Below are 18,378 nucleotides of genomic sequence, written 5' to 3' on the forward strand. Positions count from 1 at the left end.
GCAAGAGATTTCTGTGCATTAATTTTGAATCCTGCTACTTTATCAATTTCATTGATTAGCTCTAGTAGTTTTCTGGTAGCATCTTTAGGATTCTCTATGTATAGTATCGTGTCATCTGCAAAAAGTGACAATTTTACTTCTTCTTTTCTGGTTTGGATTCCTTTTATTTCTTTTTCTTCTCTGATTGCTGTGGCTAAAACTTGCAAAACTACGTTGAATAATAGTGGTGAGAGTGGGAAACCTTGTCTTCCTCCTGATCTTAGAGGAAATGATTTCAGTTTTTCACCATTGAGAATGATGTTTGCTATGGGTTTGTCGTATATGGCTTTTAGTATGTTGAGGTTAACTTCCCTCTATGCCTACTTTTTGGATGGTTTTTATCCTAATTGGGTGTTGAACTTTGTCAAAAGTTTTTCTGCATCTACTGAGATGATCATATGCTTTTTCTCCTGCAGTCTGTGAATATCGTTTATCCCATTGATTGATTTGCATATATTGAAGAATCCTTGCATTCCTGGGATAAACCCCACTAGATCATGGTGTATGATCCTTTTAATGTGCTGTTGGATTCTGTTTGTTAGTATTTTGTTGAGGATTTTTGCATCTATGTTCATCAGTGATATTGATCTGTAGTTTTCTTTTTTTGTGGCATCTTATTCTGGTTTTGGTATCAGGGTGATGCTGGCATCATAGAATGAGTTTGGGAGTCTTCCTCCCTCTGCTATACTTTGGAAGAGTTTGAGAAGGATAGGTGTTAGCTCTTCTCTAAATGTTTGATAGAATTTGCCTGTGAAGTCTTCTGGTCCTGGGCTTTTGTTTTTTGCAAGATTTTTAATCACTCTCTCAATTTCAGTGCTTGTGTGTGGTCTGTTTATATTTCTTCCTAGTTCAGTCTCAGAACGTGGTGCTTTTCTAAAAATTTGTCCATTTCTTCCAGGTTGTTCATTTTATTGGCATATAGTTGCTTGTAGTAATCTCTCATGATCTTTTGTATTTCTGCAGTGTCAGTTGTTACTTCTCCTTTTTCATTTCTAATTCTATTGATCAGAATCTTCACCCTGTTTTTCTTGATGAGTCTGGCTAATGGTTTATCAATTTTAACTATCTTCTCAGAGAACCAGCTTTTAGTTTTATTGATCTTTGCCATCATTTTCTTCATTTCTTTTTCATTTATTTCTGATCTGATCTTTATGATTTCTTTCCTTCTGCTAACTTTGGGGTTTTTTTGTTCTTCTTTCTCTAATTGCTTTAGGTGTAAGGTTAGGTTGTTTATTTGCGATGTTTTTTTGTTTCTTGATGTAGGATTGTATTGCTATAAATTTCCCTCTTAGAACTGCTTTTGCTGCATCCCATAGGTTTTGGGTCGTCATGTTTTCATTTTTTTCTAGGTATTTTCTGATTTCCTCTTTGATTTCTTCAGTGATCTCTTGGTTATTTAGTAGTGTATTTAGTAGCCTCCTTGTGTTTGTATTTTCTACAGATTTTTCCTGTAATTGATATAGTCTCACAGCATTGTGGTTGGAAAAGATACTTGATACGATTTCAATTTTCTTAAATTTACCAAGGCTTGATTTGTGACCCAAGATATGATCTATCCTGGAGAATGTTCCATGAGCACTTGAGAAGAAAGTGTAATCTGCTGTTTTGGGATGGAATGTCCTATAAATATCAATCAAGTCCATCTTGTTTATTGTATCATTTAAAGTTTGTGTTTATTTATTTATTTTCATTTTGGATGATCTGTCCATTGGTGAAAGAGGGGTGTTAAAGTCCCCTACTATGATTTTGTTACTGTCGATTTACCCTTTATGGCTGTTAGCATTTGCCTTATGTATTGAGGTGCTCCTATGTTCGGTGCATGAATATTTACAATTGTTATATCTTCTTCTTGGATTGATCCCTTGATTATTATGTAGTGTCCTTCTTTGTCTCTCGTAACACTCTTTATTTTAAAGTGTATTTTGTCTGATATGAGAATTGCTACTCCACCTTTCTTTTGATTTCCATTTGCATGGAATATCTTTTTCCATCCCCTCACTTTCAGTCTGTATGTGTCCCTAGGTCTGAAGTGGGTCTCTTGTAGACAGCATATATATGGGTCTTGTTTTTGTATCCATTCAGCATTCAGCCAGTCTATGTCTTTTGGTTGGAGCATTTAATCCATTTACATTTAAGGTAGTTATTGATATGTATGTTCCTATTACCATTTTCTTAATTGTTTTGGGTTTGTTTTTATAGGTCTTTTTCTTCTCTTGTGTTGCCCACTTAGAGAAGTTCCTTTAGCATTTGCTATAGAGCTGGTTGGTGGTGCTGAATTCTCTTAGCTTTTGCTTGTCTGTAAAGCTCTTGATTTCTCCATCGAATCTGAATGAGATCCTTGCTGGGTAGAGTAATCTTGGTTGTAGGTTCTTCCCTTTCATCACTTTAAATATATCATGCCACTCCCGTCTGGTAGAAGTTTTGCTGAGAAATCAGCTGTTAACCTTATGGGAGTTCCCTTGTATGTTATTTGTTGTTTTTCCCTTGTTCCTTTTAATAATTTTTCTTTGTCTTTAATTTTTGTCAATTTGATTCCTATGTGTCTCAGCATGTTTCTCCTTGGGTTTATTGTGCCTGGCACTCTCTGCACTTCCTGGACTTGGGTGGCTATTTCCTTTCCCATGTTAGGGAAGTTTTCGACTATAACCTCTTCAAATATTTTCTAGGGTCCTTTCTCTCTCTCTTCTCTGCTGGGACCCCTATAACGCGAATGTTGGTGCATTTAATGTTGTCCCAGAGTTCTCTTAGGCTGTCTTCATTTCTTTTCATTCTTTTTTTCTTTATTCTTTCCGTGGCAGTGAATTCCATCATTCTGTCTTCCAGGTCACTTATCCGTTTTCTGTTTCAGTTATTCTTCTATAGATTCCTTGTAGTGTATTTTTCATTTCAGTTATTGTATTGTTCATCTCTGTTTGTTTGTTCCCTAATTCTTCTAGGTGTTTCTTTTTTACTTCTTATAGGTCTTTGTTAAAAATTTCTTGCATCTTCTCGATCTTTGCCTCCATTATTTTTCCAAGGTCCTGGATCATCTTCACTATCATTATTCTGAATTCTTTTTCTGGGAGTTTGCCTATCTCCACTTCATTTAATTGTTTTTCTGGGGTTTTATCTTGTTCCTTCAACTGGGACATAGCCCTCTGCCTTTTCATTTTGTCTCTCTTTCTGTGAATGTGTTTTTCGTTCCACAGGCTGCAGGACTGTGGTTGTTCTTGCTTCTGCTGTCTGCCCTCTGGTGGATGAGGCTATTTAAGAGGCTTGTGCAAGCTTCCTGATGGGAGGGACTGTGTGCGTGTCTTTTATTCCCTTATTCATTCACTCACTCTCTAAGTCAATTGGTCAATCAGATACAGTCTCCAGAAGACACCTATTAAATATCTACCATGTAACATTACCATGCTAGATATCAAGGATACCAAGATAAGCCTGATCCTTACCCTCAGAAGTTAGAGTTTACTGTGGCAGAGAGTGGATTGTGATAAGTGCTAAGACAGTGGAAACAGAGGCACCTACTATACTTAGAAAAGTCTTCCTGGAAGAGGCAATGTACAAGGAGAGATCTTCAAGCTGAGGAGGAATTATCTTAGGAAAAAAGAAAAGAATGGTTTAGCAAAATAAAACAATGTGTATTAGCAGAGGAGAGTGAGAACCAGTCATAAAGCAACTTAGAGATCTGGTAAGAGATGAGGAAGGGGAGGGAAAGAGAGGATAGTTCATGGAGGGCATGGTAAGTTAGGTTGAAGAATTTGGAGTTTATCTGGAGTACACTAGGCAAATCAAATTATTCCCCAGTTTCTCTTCTGTCTCTGACCTGAATGGTCCATTTCTTGGGTCATAATTTGGCATAAAGTCTTCTGTGAGTTTTCTCAGTGTACCGTCATGCTTCTGTTGTCATCACTGCCATTACTAAGTATTTTGGACTATATATTCTGTACATTTAAACATTTATATCCTGCTGGGTACAGTTTTCCTTTGTGATCTATATATCAAATAGTCTAGTATTTCAAGGTCCCTTGTAAAATATCTTCTGTTAATTTCTTTGAGTCCTTATGCCTCAGTTTTTTTTTTTTTGAATAATAAATTGTCTATGATTGTAAAAAAAAAAAAAAGTCTAGGGCTTCCCTGGTGGCACAGTGGTTGAGAGTCCGCCTGCCAATGCAGGGGACACAGGTTCGTGCCCCGGTCCGGGAAGATCCCACATGCCACGGAGTGGCTGGGTCCGTGAGCCATGGCTGCTGAGCCTGTGTGTCCGGAGCCTGTGCTCCACAACGGGAGAGGCCACAACAGTGAGAGGCCCACATACCGCAAAAAAAAAAAAAAAAGTCTAGTATCATGGCAGATACTGTTTGCACATTGACCATGGGGCTATCTGAAACTTAAATTAATGCTATTACTTGATGCTTCTGGACTATTCCATCTATGGCCCTCTTTTCTCGGCAGCCCAGGAAGATCCATTTCTCCTTTCTCCAAGGTAACTTGATGCTGCCCTAGTAAAATGCAATGGGGACTATAACCCTCCAGGAAACAACACTGTCTGATACCCACACCCACACACACTCATGTACATGTACTTAAAAGCCTCCAATTTCCTGTGACCCTGAAGATAAGTTCCATATTATTTTATGTGGCTTAAAAAGCACTAAGACGACATTATAAGTCCTGGCCATGTCTTCACTTGACCGTTAGTAACCACTGTGTCTGGGTGAGGTGAGATGGGGCAGGGAGAATACAAAAAGGCTCAAGTGTGCTCCAGACAGACGTTACAGCATGGCCAGAGATGAAGATGAGAAAGGCATATGTCTATCTGAACCTCTGAAAATATTATAGCTATTTTCATAAGCTTTTTCCTCTGGTTGGAACACTCTTGTACTTGATTCTTGCTCAACCCCTGTCTATTATTGCATTTCCACATTTAAAAATCATGTCCTTCAAGCAGCCTTCTCTGGCTTACCTCCTTCCCCCACTTTTTTCAAGAATGATCATGTACTCCCATACTCCCACAGCACTTTTCTTGTAATTGATTATTTAAGTTTCTTTCCTAACTAAACTATAAATTTGATGACAACAGAATTTTGCTCCTGTTATATTCCAATTAGCCAACAGAATGCTTGGCATATACCTGATGCCTAATAAATACATGCTGAATCAATGAATGGAAATAACAATTTGTTTAGTACCAATTATGAATTAGGCACTGCTCCAAGTGCTTTATATGCATTATCTCACTTAAGCTCACCAGTATTATTCCCATTTTACACACGAGGAAACTGAGTCTTAGAATAAGAAACTTGCTCCAAATCGCACAGCTAATAAGTGATAGAGCAAGGGCTGAAAGCAAGGACTGTCTGATTCAGGAGCCTGAACTCCTAACCTCTCTATTATAACAATTTCTCCCTGGTTCTCCCTATTATATTTACTCATTTGCTTTTGTTGAACTGGGATTTACAACTTGTTTGGCCTATATCAAAGGTTATTTGAGTGAGTGGAAAAAAATCATAGTTTTTAAATGTTCTTAAGTTTCTCCATTTCTCTCTCCTCTTGGATAAATGTTAGCTACACATGTTCATTATCAATGCTTCCACTTGTATTTTGACGTGATGTATTTTCAAAGTGTACACCTCAAATTTTGTTAATTTACCTCTACCATATGGTTAGACATCTTGGTTCTTTTTCTTAATAAGAGGGGAGGTTACAGATAAGTTTAAAGTAGAGTTAAAATAGTTATGCTCTTTTGTTCTTAATAAATCTGTTTTGATTGCATGCCAATGGTATTACTGTTATTTAAAAAAAAAATTTTTAACTTACGTTCCATTTCCAAAGAGAAATTTGAAGTGGGTTGTGTTTTTTCCTTGGGAAGCTTTCTGATTGTCATCTTTCTAACCTAAGCTGATTAAGTGTAGTTTTGAGAGACAGAGGAATACTGCCTACAAACCCCAAATCTCTTAGATCTAGATCTTGCACAAAAACCTTGATCAAATTACCAAAAGTAAAATTGCAGCAGCTCAGTTAAACATTCACAGGATTATTTATTTTGAATTGATTTAAATGTATACTGCAATAAATCACTTAAATGTTATTTTCTAATACTATTTGTGGAGAAACAAGTCAACTTTGGGGTTACCATAACAATCACAAAAAAATCTGATTACCATTCAGTTATATACAACATAACTAAATCCCTAGTATAGATTTAATTTAGTTTTTACAGTAAAAGTCTTTGCTTTGCTCTACGTATTTTGTCTTTCATAGAAATTTAAGAATTTTGTTACATATCTTTTTTTTTTGTTACATATCTTAATTACAACTTAATTATAATAGTTTGGTCTTTTTAATTACCACAATGCATTTACAGTGTTGAGATTCAAATTTATTTGCCTTCTGTAGAGTCTTATAGAGTGCTACTACATGCAGCATTGTCAAAATCAACAGGCATTGCACATGAGGTAAGCAACAAAGGAGTACACAGGGCAAAAGTCAGTCACTTTTCTATTATTGCTTATCTAATCCTGAAAAGAATAAATGTTCATGTTTAAGGAAATTGTGTGTTTTTTTAAGTTACATTTTTTTTTTTTTTTTTTTTTTTTGTGGTACGCGGGCCTCTCCCTGCTGTGGCCTCTCCCGTTGTGGAGCACAGGCTCTGGACGTGCAGGCTCAGCGGCCATGGCTCACGGGCCTAGCCACTCCGCGGCATGTGGGATCTTCCCAGACCGGGGCACGAACCCATGTTCCCTGCATCGGCAGGCGGACTCTCAACCACTGCGCCACCAGGGAAGCCCTTTAAGTTACATTTTTAATTCAAATATTGATTGTGGTCTAAGTGTCATTCAAAACAGTGTTGTTCAAAGACAAAATATTTAGTTCACTTCCTAAAGCATCTGATCCCAGGAAGACAAATTATAAATTACAAAGGAGGCGTCTACTTAACTGAGCTTCTGCCTCCTCTGTACTTGTTTATACCAAGTGACTCTTGCTTGTTTTTAATGTTTTCCCATCACAGAGAACAAAAATGGGAAAAGCATGGTCTTGATGATGTCAAGGAGAATGTTTTTGAGGAAAGGGGTGAGGAATATCTTTAAAATGACTGATCTTCTTTCTAAGGTTAGTAGGTTAAGAACTTTATTAGGCAGACTGCATGTTCTGGGTCTAGAATAGCCATTGAGTGTACTCCAATTTGGAAAATTACTATCAGTTATGACAGTGAATGAATAAGGGGTATTTGGCATTATTTGGCAGTATTAAAATTGTATTTTTTGGGGGGGGTGCTAATGCACTCAACTTTTCTTGAGTCTTATGAAGTCCAGAAGGGGGTTTAAGATGTTGACGTTTGGAGGTTTTGTTTGGTTGGTTGTTTAGGTTTTGTTCTGTTTGTTTGTTGGTTGGTTGGTTGTTTGCAAGGGGAGAGGGTGAAATTTCCTTATAGCTCTCTAATACGGACCTGACAAGAGAATTAGCAAAGGCTAAGAATGATTGAAGAATTAAGTGCCTGTCCACACGACAGGTAAAACTGGAATACAGAATCTAGGAGAAAGGGCTTCCTGAACTTGAGTCAAGGTGGGATTCAGTATTAAAGTTCCATAAAATATAAACATCGTAGAAAAAAGGGACAGTGTGTCATTAGCAAACCCAAAGCCACCTCTTTGAAGGCCTTTTGTTACAGATGTCAGATTCAGGAGCTAATGGTTATGGTAAGGACCAGAATAGGAGGCTCAAAACCCCCAAACTTTATAAGCATAAATCAGATACACTTCTGTTTTTGAAATCCATCCAATACCTCTCAACTGCATTTAGAGTAAAATCTAAATTCCTTTCTGTAGTCTGTAAGATCCTTCAGGATCTAGCTATTCCTGTCTCTAATACAGCAACTCTCAACCTTTAAACATGCTCCAACATCACCTGTTAACTTTCTAACTCCCATACCTATCAAGCTTGTTCCATCCACAGAGACCTTAAAAGTGTTCCGTCTGTCCCTCTCTCTAAAGTTCTCTTCCCCCATATATTCCCATTGGCAGTTCCTTCCTATAGATCAGGTCTTAGTTTAATATCACTTCCTAAGGGAATTTGCTCACTTGCCCTTTACTTTGTTTTATTTTTATCATAGCCCACATCCTTATCTCAAATATAGTTATATGTTGTGTTATAGTGTGCTAAGTTATTATTTTCTATATCTGACTACTAGAACATATACATCATGCGATCTAACAAAAAGCATCTGTCTTCTTGGCCTCTGTATCCATGTATGCCTGACATATAGTTGATATTCAATAGCTCTTTGCTGAAAGGGCTACCTGAACAAATGAGCATACATCGAACTAGTCATGTCTCCAAGCAGAATAACAGAGGAGTTTTGGAGCAGGTGAAGGTCCAGGAAGTCACTCAACATCTGGAAGGTTTGGCAGAAGTCTGTCAGGGCACAATCATGACTGGGAGGCCGAATCTTTCATAAATAGAAATTCATGAAACTGGACAATTCTGGAATCCAGCTCTAGGAGCAAAACTCCAAGCCCTGAGAGGCTCCCAAATTATTCCTAAACAGCATAGGTGCTTCAGTTAATAACTACTCCTTAGGTAAATGCATTTGGATATTGCATTAGCTCTTTTAGAATAGTAAGCTTCAGTCTTCATAGCTTTAGATTGCTCTTGCCCATAAGTTGGCTCATTTAATGCTTGTAATAACTCTCTTAGGATAGTAACCTTTTGTCCTATTACTGCAGATTCATTTTAATAAAGTCTATAGGCTGTAACATAGCACATTTAGAATTTATATTAACTCTTTGAGTTCAACAGTTAAACATCATTAAATGCACCGAAGCAGGATTATTCTTTCTTGATTTAGAGAGGATCTTAAACTCTTAAAAATTTTCTGAAAAATAAGTGTATTAATCAGGTAGTGCCCCCTAAAATTTATAGACATGATCTATGAAAATATAACTTTCGGTTATCCTTTTGGCAAAGATATAAAACGTTTATTTCAAAAATAGATTATGGGATGTGAAGGCAAATTTGTACTTTAACGGGAAACAAATGGAACCAAGCAGAGTCTGGATTGAAACAGAGCAGATCAGGCTTTTACACTCTGCAATTCTCTCTTAAGTGGCACAATCCCAGTACACACAGGTACACAAACACAGACAACATGCCACTAATTTGGTCATTCATTCAACTAACTTGTATTAAGAAGTGTTTGCTGTGTGTGGGAACTGTGTAAGGTATGGGGACACTGAGGTTAAACTAACATTATAATACATATTTCTGCAGGGGCTCACAGTCTTCCAGGGGAGAAGGGCTGGTAAAGGTAATTACAGTAGTGTATGCTATAACAAATATATGAATAGGGCAGAGAAAAGCAAGGGCTCATCTGCTTAATGTGATCAGGGAATGCATCCAGGAGATGAAGAGATTTGTACTAAATCCTAAAGAGAGAGTTGGAAGTGTTGCCAAGGTGAAGAAGGCACTGCAGTCAGAAGGAAGATTTGTGGAAGGTGAAGGACTAGGATTTTATAGAGAACTGTGAGAAGCCAGGTATGAATAGAGCCAGGTGTGTGCATGTAGGAAAAGGCAGTATATACAAAGTGTAGAAGAACTATCTGGCAACACTCTTGGCAGTTTGGTAAGGGGCTATAATTCTTTCCTGTACAAGATTTTAGTATCCTTGGTCTTTGACCATGTTAATAAGTAAACTCCATTCACTACGACAAAGCAAAAGTATTCTTACTTTTGGCAGCCAGCCTCCAAGATGGTCCCCAATCATCCAGACTCTTCCTATTCACAGCCTTGTATAGTCTCCTCCCACATTGTACCGAAGTTTGTCTGTGTGACCAATAGCATAAAGGAGAAGTGATAAATTGCCCTTCTGAGATGAGATTGGGTCATAAAAGATTGTGGAGTCTGTCTTGGTCTCTCTCTCTCTCTCTCTCTCTCTCTCTCTCACACACACACACACACACACACACACACACATATCACATCACATCACTTAATCAATCCATCACTCAATCGCTCATCTTGCTCTGGAGAAAGCCAGCTGCCATGTCCTCTGAACAGCCCCTTGAACTGAAGCTTCCTGCCAACAGCCATGTAAGTGAGCATGAACTCGATACCCCTGCCCATTGGCATGATCATAGTTCTGACCAACAGACCACCTGGCTACCACTTGATTAGAGCCAGAACCACTCAGCTAACGAACTCATTCTGATTCCAGATCCAGAGAAGCTCATATAAGATAATAAATATCTGTTGTTTTAAGCTGCTCAGTTAGGGAATAATTTATTAGACAGCAATAGATAATAGTACACTACTCATTTCCAAATGCCCTCTAGGGGAGCAGAATAGATCCCAAGTGAAACCGGCAGGTCTATGCCAAAGGCTTTGGGCTTTGGACTTCTCACCATAGGCAGGTGGGAAGCCACTGACAGATTTTAGGCAAGATGGTGATACAACTGATTTATGTTTTAGAATGATTACTTTAATCCTAGGGTCTTCCATTCTATTTTTGGGTCCTCCACTATTGCTTTTTCATCTGCCTCTAAAGGGCCTAACAAACCATATGGCACTTGCTGACGTGTTTTCTTCCTGACTAGACTGTGAGCTACTTAGGAACAGAGATGGATTTATTAGTACCTCTTAGTCATTTATAAAGAATTCTTTGTGTTCCGAGAATCCTGCTGAGCATGGGGAGGGAGAGGCACTCAGTAAACCCCTATGAATTAATTGAGTGATAGGAGATAGTTGAACCTGCAGAAAGGGAGTTGGGCTAGCAGGGTACTAGATTAGCTCGCTGAAGGAGTGTCGAAGGAATGGACTTTAGAAATGTCAAAGGAGAAGAAAGCAGAAATTAATCATTTCACACACATATACAGTTTTAGTTAGTTTTGCAGGTGCAATCGTCTATCAAAAAACCTAAATCTTTGTACTGTCTCCTGGGGTTGTCACAGCAGAGATGAAAGGGGGAGATTCCCAGAAACATTACTTGAAGTTCGTAGGTATGAAACAATGTTACTAAAAAAATGATAAAAAATAAAAAAAAAATAACAGTTTTCTTACTCTTTCAAAACTGTTAAGTTGGTTTATACTAGGCTAATAAAATTTTCAGTGGGAAGAAGCAATATAATGTTATAGAGAAACTCTATATCCACATACAGTTATAAGTATATAGATATAAAGAGGCAAACTTTATATTCATACCAAGTTATAAGAGTATCTGGATTAAGCAAAAAAAAAAAAAAAGCAAGTGTAAGCAAATAACAAAGAGAAGTCCATTGAAATCCTTTTTATACACAAAATATCTCCACTGGGAATTCTGAACACACTCTAGAACTCTAAATATTCAGGTGTTCAATTCTAAAAACAGGTAGGGATTTGTATTAACAGGTAAAACAGAAAAGTATCACAAGAGTCATCTGAAGTCTCATCATTCAGAATGATGGTTGGAAAAAGTGTCCAAATACTTTATAATTTTCTTATGCACGTAAATGAGATATCTTTTTTCACGATTTACTTAAAGTAAGCAATTTCTTTGCCTCCATATTTTCTTCAATTTTAAAATAGCTTCATTTGAAAGACTTGTGTTGTCTTTAAAATCCCCAAATGATTACCCACTTCCTTGTTACATAAGAGCGGCTCTTGTTTTGGTTAACTGGACTTGTTTTTCATTTTCTAGTTTAATTTTATATCTTCTTAACACACACACACACACACACACACACACACACACACACACACACACACATTGGTAACCCAAAGTAATGTTAGGTAATCAACTACACTTTATGAACAATTTTATTATAAAGGATATTTTTCCTTTTCATCATTTGTTCCCTGAAAATGAGATCATTTCTTATATATTTAAAGTATTATTACAAAAAATTGAGTAACAAGCAGTGGCTTTGGTTTAAGAATATAAAACAGAAACAGAATACTTTCTTAGGAATAATCTGTGAAGAAGAATTAAAATGACCTCTCAAGGATTTCGGTGATCCGATTAAAATATTAGCCATTTTTACTGGATTTTCCATCACAACTGCATTGATGAGATTTCCCCCCCTCAACTGGAAATTGCTATACAGATAAAAACAAAAACAAACAAAAAAATGAAAAAAAAAAACCCCTAAGAACTTGAAAACTGTGATTGGAAATATTTGCCTAGGTCGTTCCTTTTCCAGTTTTTCTCAGATAAAGACAGCTACGTTTTTATTACCTTTTACTAATTAACACTAAATTTTAGGATCTTTTCAAGAAATAAAAATAAGGCTGGTGAATGAATCCCATACCTTATATTTGGTTGCTAGAATGAACTGAAGTTGTAGAGTTCTTCGCATCCACTGGAATGTTATTTGTTTTAAAACAATTCTTTCATCCGCCTTTTTCTCCTTGCCTTTATTGTAATTACTATGTGGGCAAAAAGAAGAAAGTTTCAAAATAGGAGTCTATAATTACATTACTATGAGTCATTTCACTTTAGAAATTTTAAAAATATTTACTAAGCCATGAAAGTCAGCATATTTTCCAGAAATTCTCTGCTAAATCAGAATAAATCTGCAGTGTTTCTGCAGGCTCAAATTTCAGCTCAGCATGTACCTGCTGCAGAGATAAAGTAATTTTTGCAAATGATTCCATGTGTACTTGCCAAGTTTTCATAATATCCAGGAAATTCAATATATAACATTTTTGCTTTTGTCATAAGTGAAAATCTTAGTAGTTCTAATACTTACCCAAAGTTAGACATTTAACTCTTAACAAATTTATGCAAAAAGTTGAATTGTGTGGTCAGCAGAATACATGACCAGGGTAGTCTATACTTACTTTTCAATTGTGTACTCTTTAATCCCTTTTACTCTCTCTGCGAAAAAAGTTAGTCTATACTAAGAATGACTGATCCTAGGCAGAAATTGTAATCCTAAGAAAAATTAAGTTGTAGGATTCCTGTATCTTTTTTCTCTTTTAATTCTAATTCCACTCTGCTCTTCTAATTTTCAGCAACTTTTTCTTAGGCATTAAGTATTTCAATTCCAATTTCCTCCCTTCCGCTCATTCCTTCTTGAGCAGTCTTTCCCACTTTTTGATTCTCTTCACTCTTTCCTTATTATGCTTTTCCCATTTACTAGAAAGTTTCTCTCAGATAATCTGATCAATTAATCTTTGTTTAAGATTTCTTTAAAATGTCATCTTGAATAACATATTAAATATACCATTTATTGCCATACAATGAAATAAATATTGTACTTATAAAAAGCTGGAATTTTAGAGGGCTTGAACACTGAAAAGATTGCAACTACCTTGTCTCCAAATTAGTCAAAAATCTTATTTTATTTTCTGAAGCAGTATGGAATGTACATGCATGTTTCAATCAAAATAATTTCTTGCAAAAATTTCTAACTGTAAAATTTCAAGGGTGTTAATGAAGCTGGAGGTTTGGGGGTTGATTTTTTGGAGTGGCTGTTTGTTCACAGGCTTTAAATTACCTTCGTTTGCTACTGCCTTGGTGCTAAGCAATTTACACATATTTAAACCTTGCAACAATCCTGTGAGGTAAGGATCATCAGCCTCAAAATACAGATACTGAAATTACAGTGTAGGGAAATTAGCTCATTTTCCTAGTTTTCCCACCTAATTACAGGCAGTACTAGGATTCAAACCGGGTCTCAACGGCTAATGATTTTAAGCTTTTCACATGCTTGGCGATAGTCAACAGGTTTTTAGTGTCAAAGGTGAATGGTCTCAAACTCAGGTCCTGGCCTGCGTTTGACGCTATTTTGCAGCTCTGCATCTGGCTCACGTTTCTAGTCTTACTGCCCACTCCTGTTCTGCCTCTCCACTACACTCCTCCTGTGCTGTACTGTATGCTCTTCCCTTGGCTTGAAATGGAACTTACATTCACAATCTGTTTCGTAAAATTACTTAAAACATGACAATGTACTGCAGGGTCCAGAGAAAATGGTTCCACCCAGCAGTGTGTGTGGGGGGGTTTAATTTCATCTCACACAATCTTTTAATTAGGCCTTTGGTTTTTAAGCCCTTAACCTTCATTCTGAACCTCCAGGGGAACCCAGGGCCTCCAAATCCTGAGGCATTTCAGGTGTGTGATGAGGAAATCCATTTTCTCCATTCACCTCCCCCTGCCCCCACCCCAGTCACATACCATGAATTCATTTTCTTTCCATTCTCTCACTTGTTTTCTTGTCCTCTCCTGTTCTCTTTGTTCTTCTGGGTGTTTACCATCACCACCACCGCCACCACCACCGTACTTTCTTTTTCAGTGAGGTTTCTAGAAGAAGAGGAATGGATGTGGGTATTCACCTTGTCATATTTTATTGGAAGCCTAAAATCTTTCTTCTTTTTAATAATCATCCTGGTATGAAAATTATGGACTTTGGAGTCAGATTCTCCACCTTTTTCAAGTCGGGGCACAGAGAGAAAATGGTCTTTGTATAGTATGCTGGGGTGGGTGGCAGGACTAACCTAAGGAGCCTGTGCACCTTGAATTACTGGTGTGCCAGGATATCCGTCACACAGCCTCAAGGTGGTAAACACTGGGATTATACTTCCCGTTTCTTAGTACTTGGGAAATACAGGAGCTAACATATTTGAAAGTGCCAGCACAATGTGGATACACAGTAAGAGCCAGTAGAGATCTGCCTGCTTCCTTCATATCCCCCCCCCCCCCGCAACAAGTCACAACTTACACAATGCAGGGGCTCACATATCTGTTAAGCAAACGACTAAGATGGATGGACATCACTGTAATACAATAGGGGATGATTTGGAGTCAGAGGATCTTGTAGACCAGACAGCAGCATTAGACGGCTGGGCAGAGGAAAGAAGGAGGACAGGAGGTTATCGGGCTTCCTAACTCTCTCTGCATTCAAATAGTGACAAGTGCCTTTTGCTATTGGAAATCATTTGCTGTGAGGCCTTTGGTAGAGAGGTAGGCTGCAGGTGTTAGGGAAAAGTCTAGCGCCTTCTTAGTTGAAAGGGAACAGCTGAGGTGATTATTTAAAGAAATGTTCTTTGTTTTGCATTAGATTTATCTCTGTTCTGTTTAACCTTTATCTTCACATTATTCTTTTCCTGCAGAAAAAAAAAAATCTGTTTACAATCTTCCTAGGGTCGGGGCATTCATTATTTCCCACTTCAGATTTGGGAATACACATCTTTACATTCAAAACTGCAAACACCGTCACACCAAACAGCATATGTTTGGCGTAACAAAGGCAAACGCGACCGCATCTGTAATTCACTAACAGGTAGAAAAAACAGTGAAGGAATCTGAAGAATGTTAAACCCAGACGGTAATCTATACCGCCTTTCTCTTTTAATTTTCCTCAGCTTCCTCTTTTTCTCTTTAGATTCATCTTGACTTTGCTCTTCGTTTGGGCTTAAATTTTTTTTTGGGTGGGGGGAGCGTGGGGTCTCATCCAAAAAAAAGGGCAAAGAAACTCCAAAGAGGCAAATGAGCAGGGAGGAAAAGCAACAAGTCACCCTGCTTTCTGCCTAGATCCTGCGGGGAGTCCAGTTGGCAAGTGAATCCCCATTCCAACGGCGTAACCTACCCCAGCGGCAGTCACCCCCAAAGCACTTCCCAACTCGGTTGGGCAACCTCCCTCCACTTCTCCTCCTCCCACAGCTGTCGGGAAATCCTGGAGCAGCCCTTACCCAGGAGCCGCTTGTTTTCTAAATAGCCGAGGTTGGAGCTTGTTTTAAAGAGAAAGAAACAAAACTCGACGCTTCAGGGGCTGGGCCGCAGAGCCCAGCTTGGCGGATTCCCGCTGCGGGCCGAGGCGCGGCCGCTCCACCGGCTGGCTCTCCAGAGACCAACCCCGAGAAGCTGCGCACTGCTTGTTTGCTGGAAAACAATGAATTGGGTCCGTCGGCCTCACCTTAGGGGTACCTGTGCGTCGGAGAAGGGAGGCCGCTCTGCAGCGTGAGGGCGGTTTTCCAGGCGAAGTCGCGGAGCTGGAGACGCGCAGAGGCGTCGGGTTTCGCGCGGCGCCGCTCTCGCCCGGCGCGGGGACGCTGTGCGCCCCCCTCCCCGCCCCCGCTGCAGCCTGTGGCTTCCCCCGCTGCTCCAGGTCGGTTTTTCTCGGCGACTCCAGTGTGACTGCCAAACTCCCGGGCTCTGGGCACACCTCGGAATTTGCCCCCGCCTCCCGCCTGCTCCCCTCGGGCTCCAAGAAGTCGCGAGCGCCCCAGGGGTCGCCCGAGGAGTGGGCTCGGGACCGCGGGCAGCGCAGCCTGGAGGGGGGCGCCAACGGCAGCGATGAAGCCATCTTGGCTGCAGTGTCGCAAAGTCACCGGCGCCGGGGGACTCGGGGGGTCCCTGCCCGCGTCCTCTCCCGCCCGGGGAGCTGGCCCGGCCCGCAGGGCGTACGTGGCCCCCGGCCAACGGGGCGCTCTCGGGGGCCGGGGCTGCCGGGCGCTGTCCTCGGGCGGCTGCGAGTACAAGACCCACTTCGCGGCCTCGGTGGCCGACCCCGAGAGGTTCTGGGGCAAAGCCGCGGAGCAGATCAGCTGGTATAAGCCCTGGACCAAAACGCTGGAGAACAGACATTCGCCTTCCACCAGTTGGTAAGTGACGCCTTCGCCCACCCCCCTCTCTCTTGGGTGCCAAGGCTTGGCGTCCCCTGCACCGGAACCTGGAGTTCTTTTGGGAAAGACAATGCGACTGGAGATACGCTCAGACCTTTTAATTTGTGTTTAATTTCAATTTCGTAGTCAGCTCTTTTGCCTTGTCCTGAAGGATTAGGTTACCTATTGTGAGCCCCGCTTCCTATAGACCAGAAATTTACCTGTATGGCAGGGCTCTGCTTAGTTGAGCAAGAGCCAGCCCCCAGGGACAGCACAGTCTAGTATGGGAAGCAGCCACGGGGAAACAAGTGCAAGAAGAGGGATAAACTAGGGGAGTGTTACTAAGTATCCACACACTCGGAGGAAGAACGACTTCAATAAGATTACACCTAAGTAGGGTTTGGAAGGGTGGATATGTCTTCTCAAAGTCCACAAGGTCCTAATTATTAAAGTCCACGAGGTGGAACACAGGTTGAAATTTGACTGTTGATATAGTTGCAACTAATTGTGTTGGCTGGAGAGGTGGGAAAGGGGGCTGGTGAGTCAGGGGTTGGTTTGGGAAGGAATTTAGGTATCATGCCAAGTAGCTCGGATTAGGTCCACAGCCCTGTCCTGTATATGAAGCTGCAGTACCGGTACCCAGAAAGAATTTGCATACAGGTAGGTGGTGCTAGAAATCATGGTAGGAATGAAGTTTTTTGTTTTTCGTTTTCCTCCTAGAGTTGCAGTTATAAGTAGTTATAAACGTTGTTTTTATATTGTAACAAACAGAGATACATTTGTAGAATAAATCTCAAACTTGACAGAGTATTAAGGGTGAGTCACACAGTCAGAACTCAAGAGTTGTGGCTGTTCTTTGGGCCATGGGCCTTAAGAGTGTAGTTGCTTTCATCAGCAAGCCATTAGGGAGAGATGTTTCCTGTAAAAGTTTGCAAAACACTGCAGTGGGGTTTCCCACTACCATTTCCAAGTTCCCAGCAGTGAGATGGGGGAATGACATGGTCAGGTTTGCATTTGACAAATGCCTTCTTTTTTTTTTAACATCTTTATTGGAGTATAATTGCTTTACAGTGGTGTGTTAAGTTTCTGCTTTATAACAAAGTGAATCAGCTATACATATACATATATCCCCATATCTCCTCCCTCTTGTGTCTCCCTCCCACCCACCCTATCCCACCCCTCTAGGTGGTCACAAAGCTCCCAGTTGATCTCCCTGTGCTATGCGGCTGCTTCCCACTAGCTATCTATTTTACATTTGGTGGTATAGGTAAGTCCATGCCACTCTCTCACTTTGTCCCAGCTTACCCTTCCCCCTCGCCGTGTTCTCAAGTCCATTCTCTAGGTCTGCATCTTTATTCCTGTCCTGCCCCTAGGTTCTTCAGAACCATTTTGTTTTTTTGTTTTTTTTTTTAGATTCCATATATATGTGTTAGCATACGGTATTTGTTTTTCTCTTTCTGACTTACTTCATTCTGTATGACAGACTCTAGGTCCATGCACCTCACTACAAATAACTCAATTTCATTTCTTTTTATGGCTGAGTAATATTCCATTGTATATATGTGCCACACCTTCTTTATCCATTCATCTGTCAGTGGACACTTAGGTTGCTTCCATGTCCAGGCTATTGTAAATAGAGCTGCAATGAACATTGTGGTACATGACTCTTTTTGAATTATGGTTTTCTCAGGGTATATGCCCAGTAGTGGGATTGCTGGGTCACCTGGTAGTTCTGTTTTTAGTTTTTTAAGGAACCTCCATACTGTTCTCCATAGTGGCTGT

The 18,378-nt window shown here is 39.8% G+C and overlaps 2 protein-coding genes across 13 annotated transcripts in view; one reads left to right on the plus strand and one right to left on the minus strand.

The window, feature by feature from the left end:
* Positions 1-16,021, minus strand: part of LIN7A (lin-7 cell polarity scaffold A) — a 378,990-nt gene extending 362,969 nt beyond the window's left edge. For 7 of the 9 annotated variants that reach the window (XR_003432919.1, XR_003432920.1, XR_003432921.1 and 4 more), the window contains exon 1: positions 12,303-12,412. Coding sequence is in view for 1 of the 9 variants with exons in the window: in XM_027107104.1 (XP_026962905.1) it covers positions 12,303-12,420; positions 14,171-14,181 (129 nt within the window). In the remaining 8 variants the exon portion in view is untranslated. Of the gene's footprint in view, positions 1-12,302; positions 12,421-14,170; positions 14,297-14,714; positions 14,836-15,908 lie in introns of those variants that run through there. The other 2 variants (XM_027107104.1, XM_027107110.1) reach the window with 2 other exon arrangements.
* Positions 16,022-16,173: 152 nt separating this feature from the next.
* Positions 16,174-18,378, plus strand: part of ACSS3 (acyl-CoA synthetase short chain family member 3) — a 143,569-nt gene continuing 141,364 nt past the window's right edge. For 3 of the 4 annotated variants that reach the window (XR_003432917.1, XM_027107101.1, XM_027107103.1), the window contains exon 1: positions 16,265-16,596. Coding sequence is in view for 3 of the 4 variants with exons in the window: in XM_027107101.1 (XP_026962902.1) it covers positions 16,289-16,596 (308 nt within the window). In the remaining variant the exon portion in view is untranslated. Of the gene's footprint in view, positions 16,597-18,378 lie in introns of all 4 variants that reach the window. The other variant, XM_027107102.1, reaches the window with a different exon arrangement.

The sequence above is a fragment of the Aethalodelphis obliquidens genome, unplaced genomic scaffold (genome assembly GCF_003676395.1).
Source record: "Aethalodelphis obliquidens isolate GAN/ISIS:26980383/991018 unplaced genomic scaffold, ASM367639v1 scaffold8, whole genome shotgun sequence".
Lineage (NCBI taxonomy): Eukaryota > Metazoa > Chordata > Mammalia > Artiodactyla > Delphinidae > Aethalodelphis > Aethalodelphis obliquidens.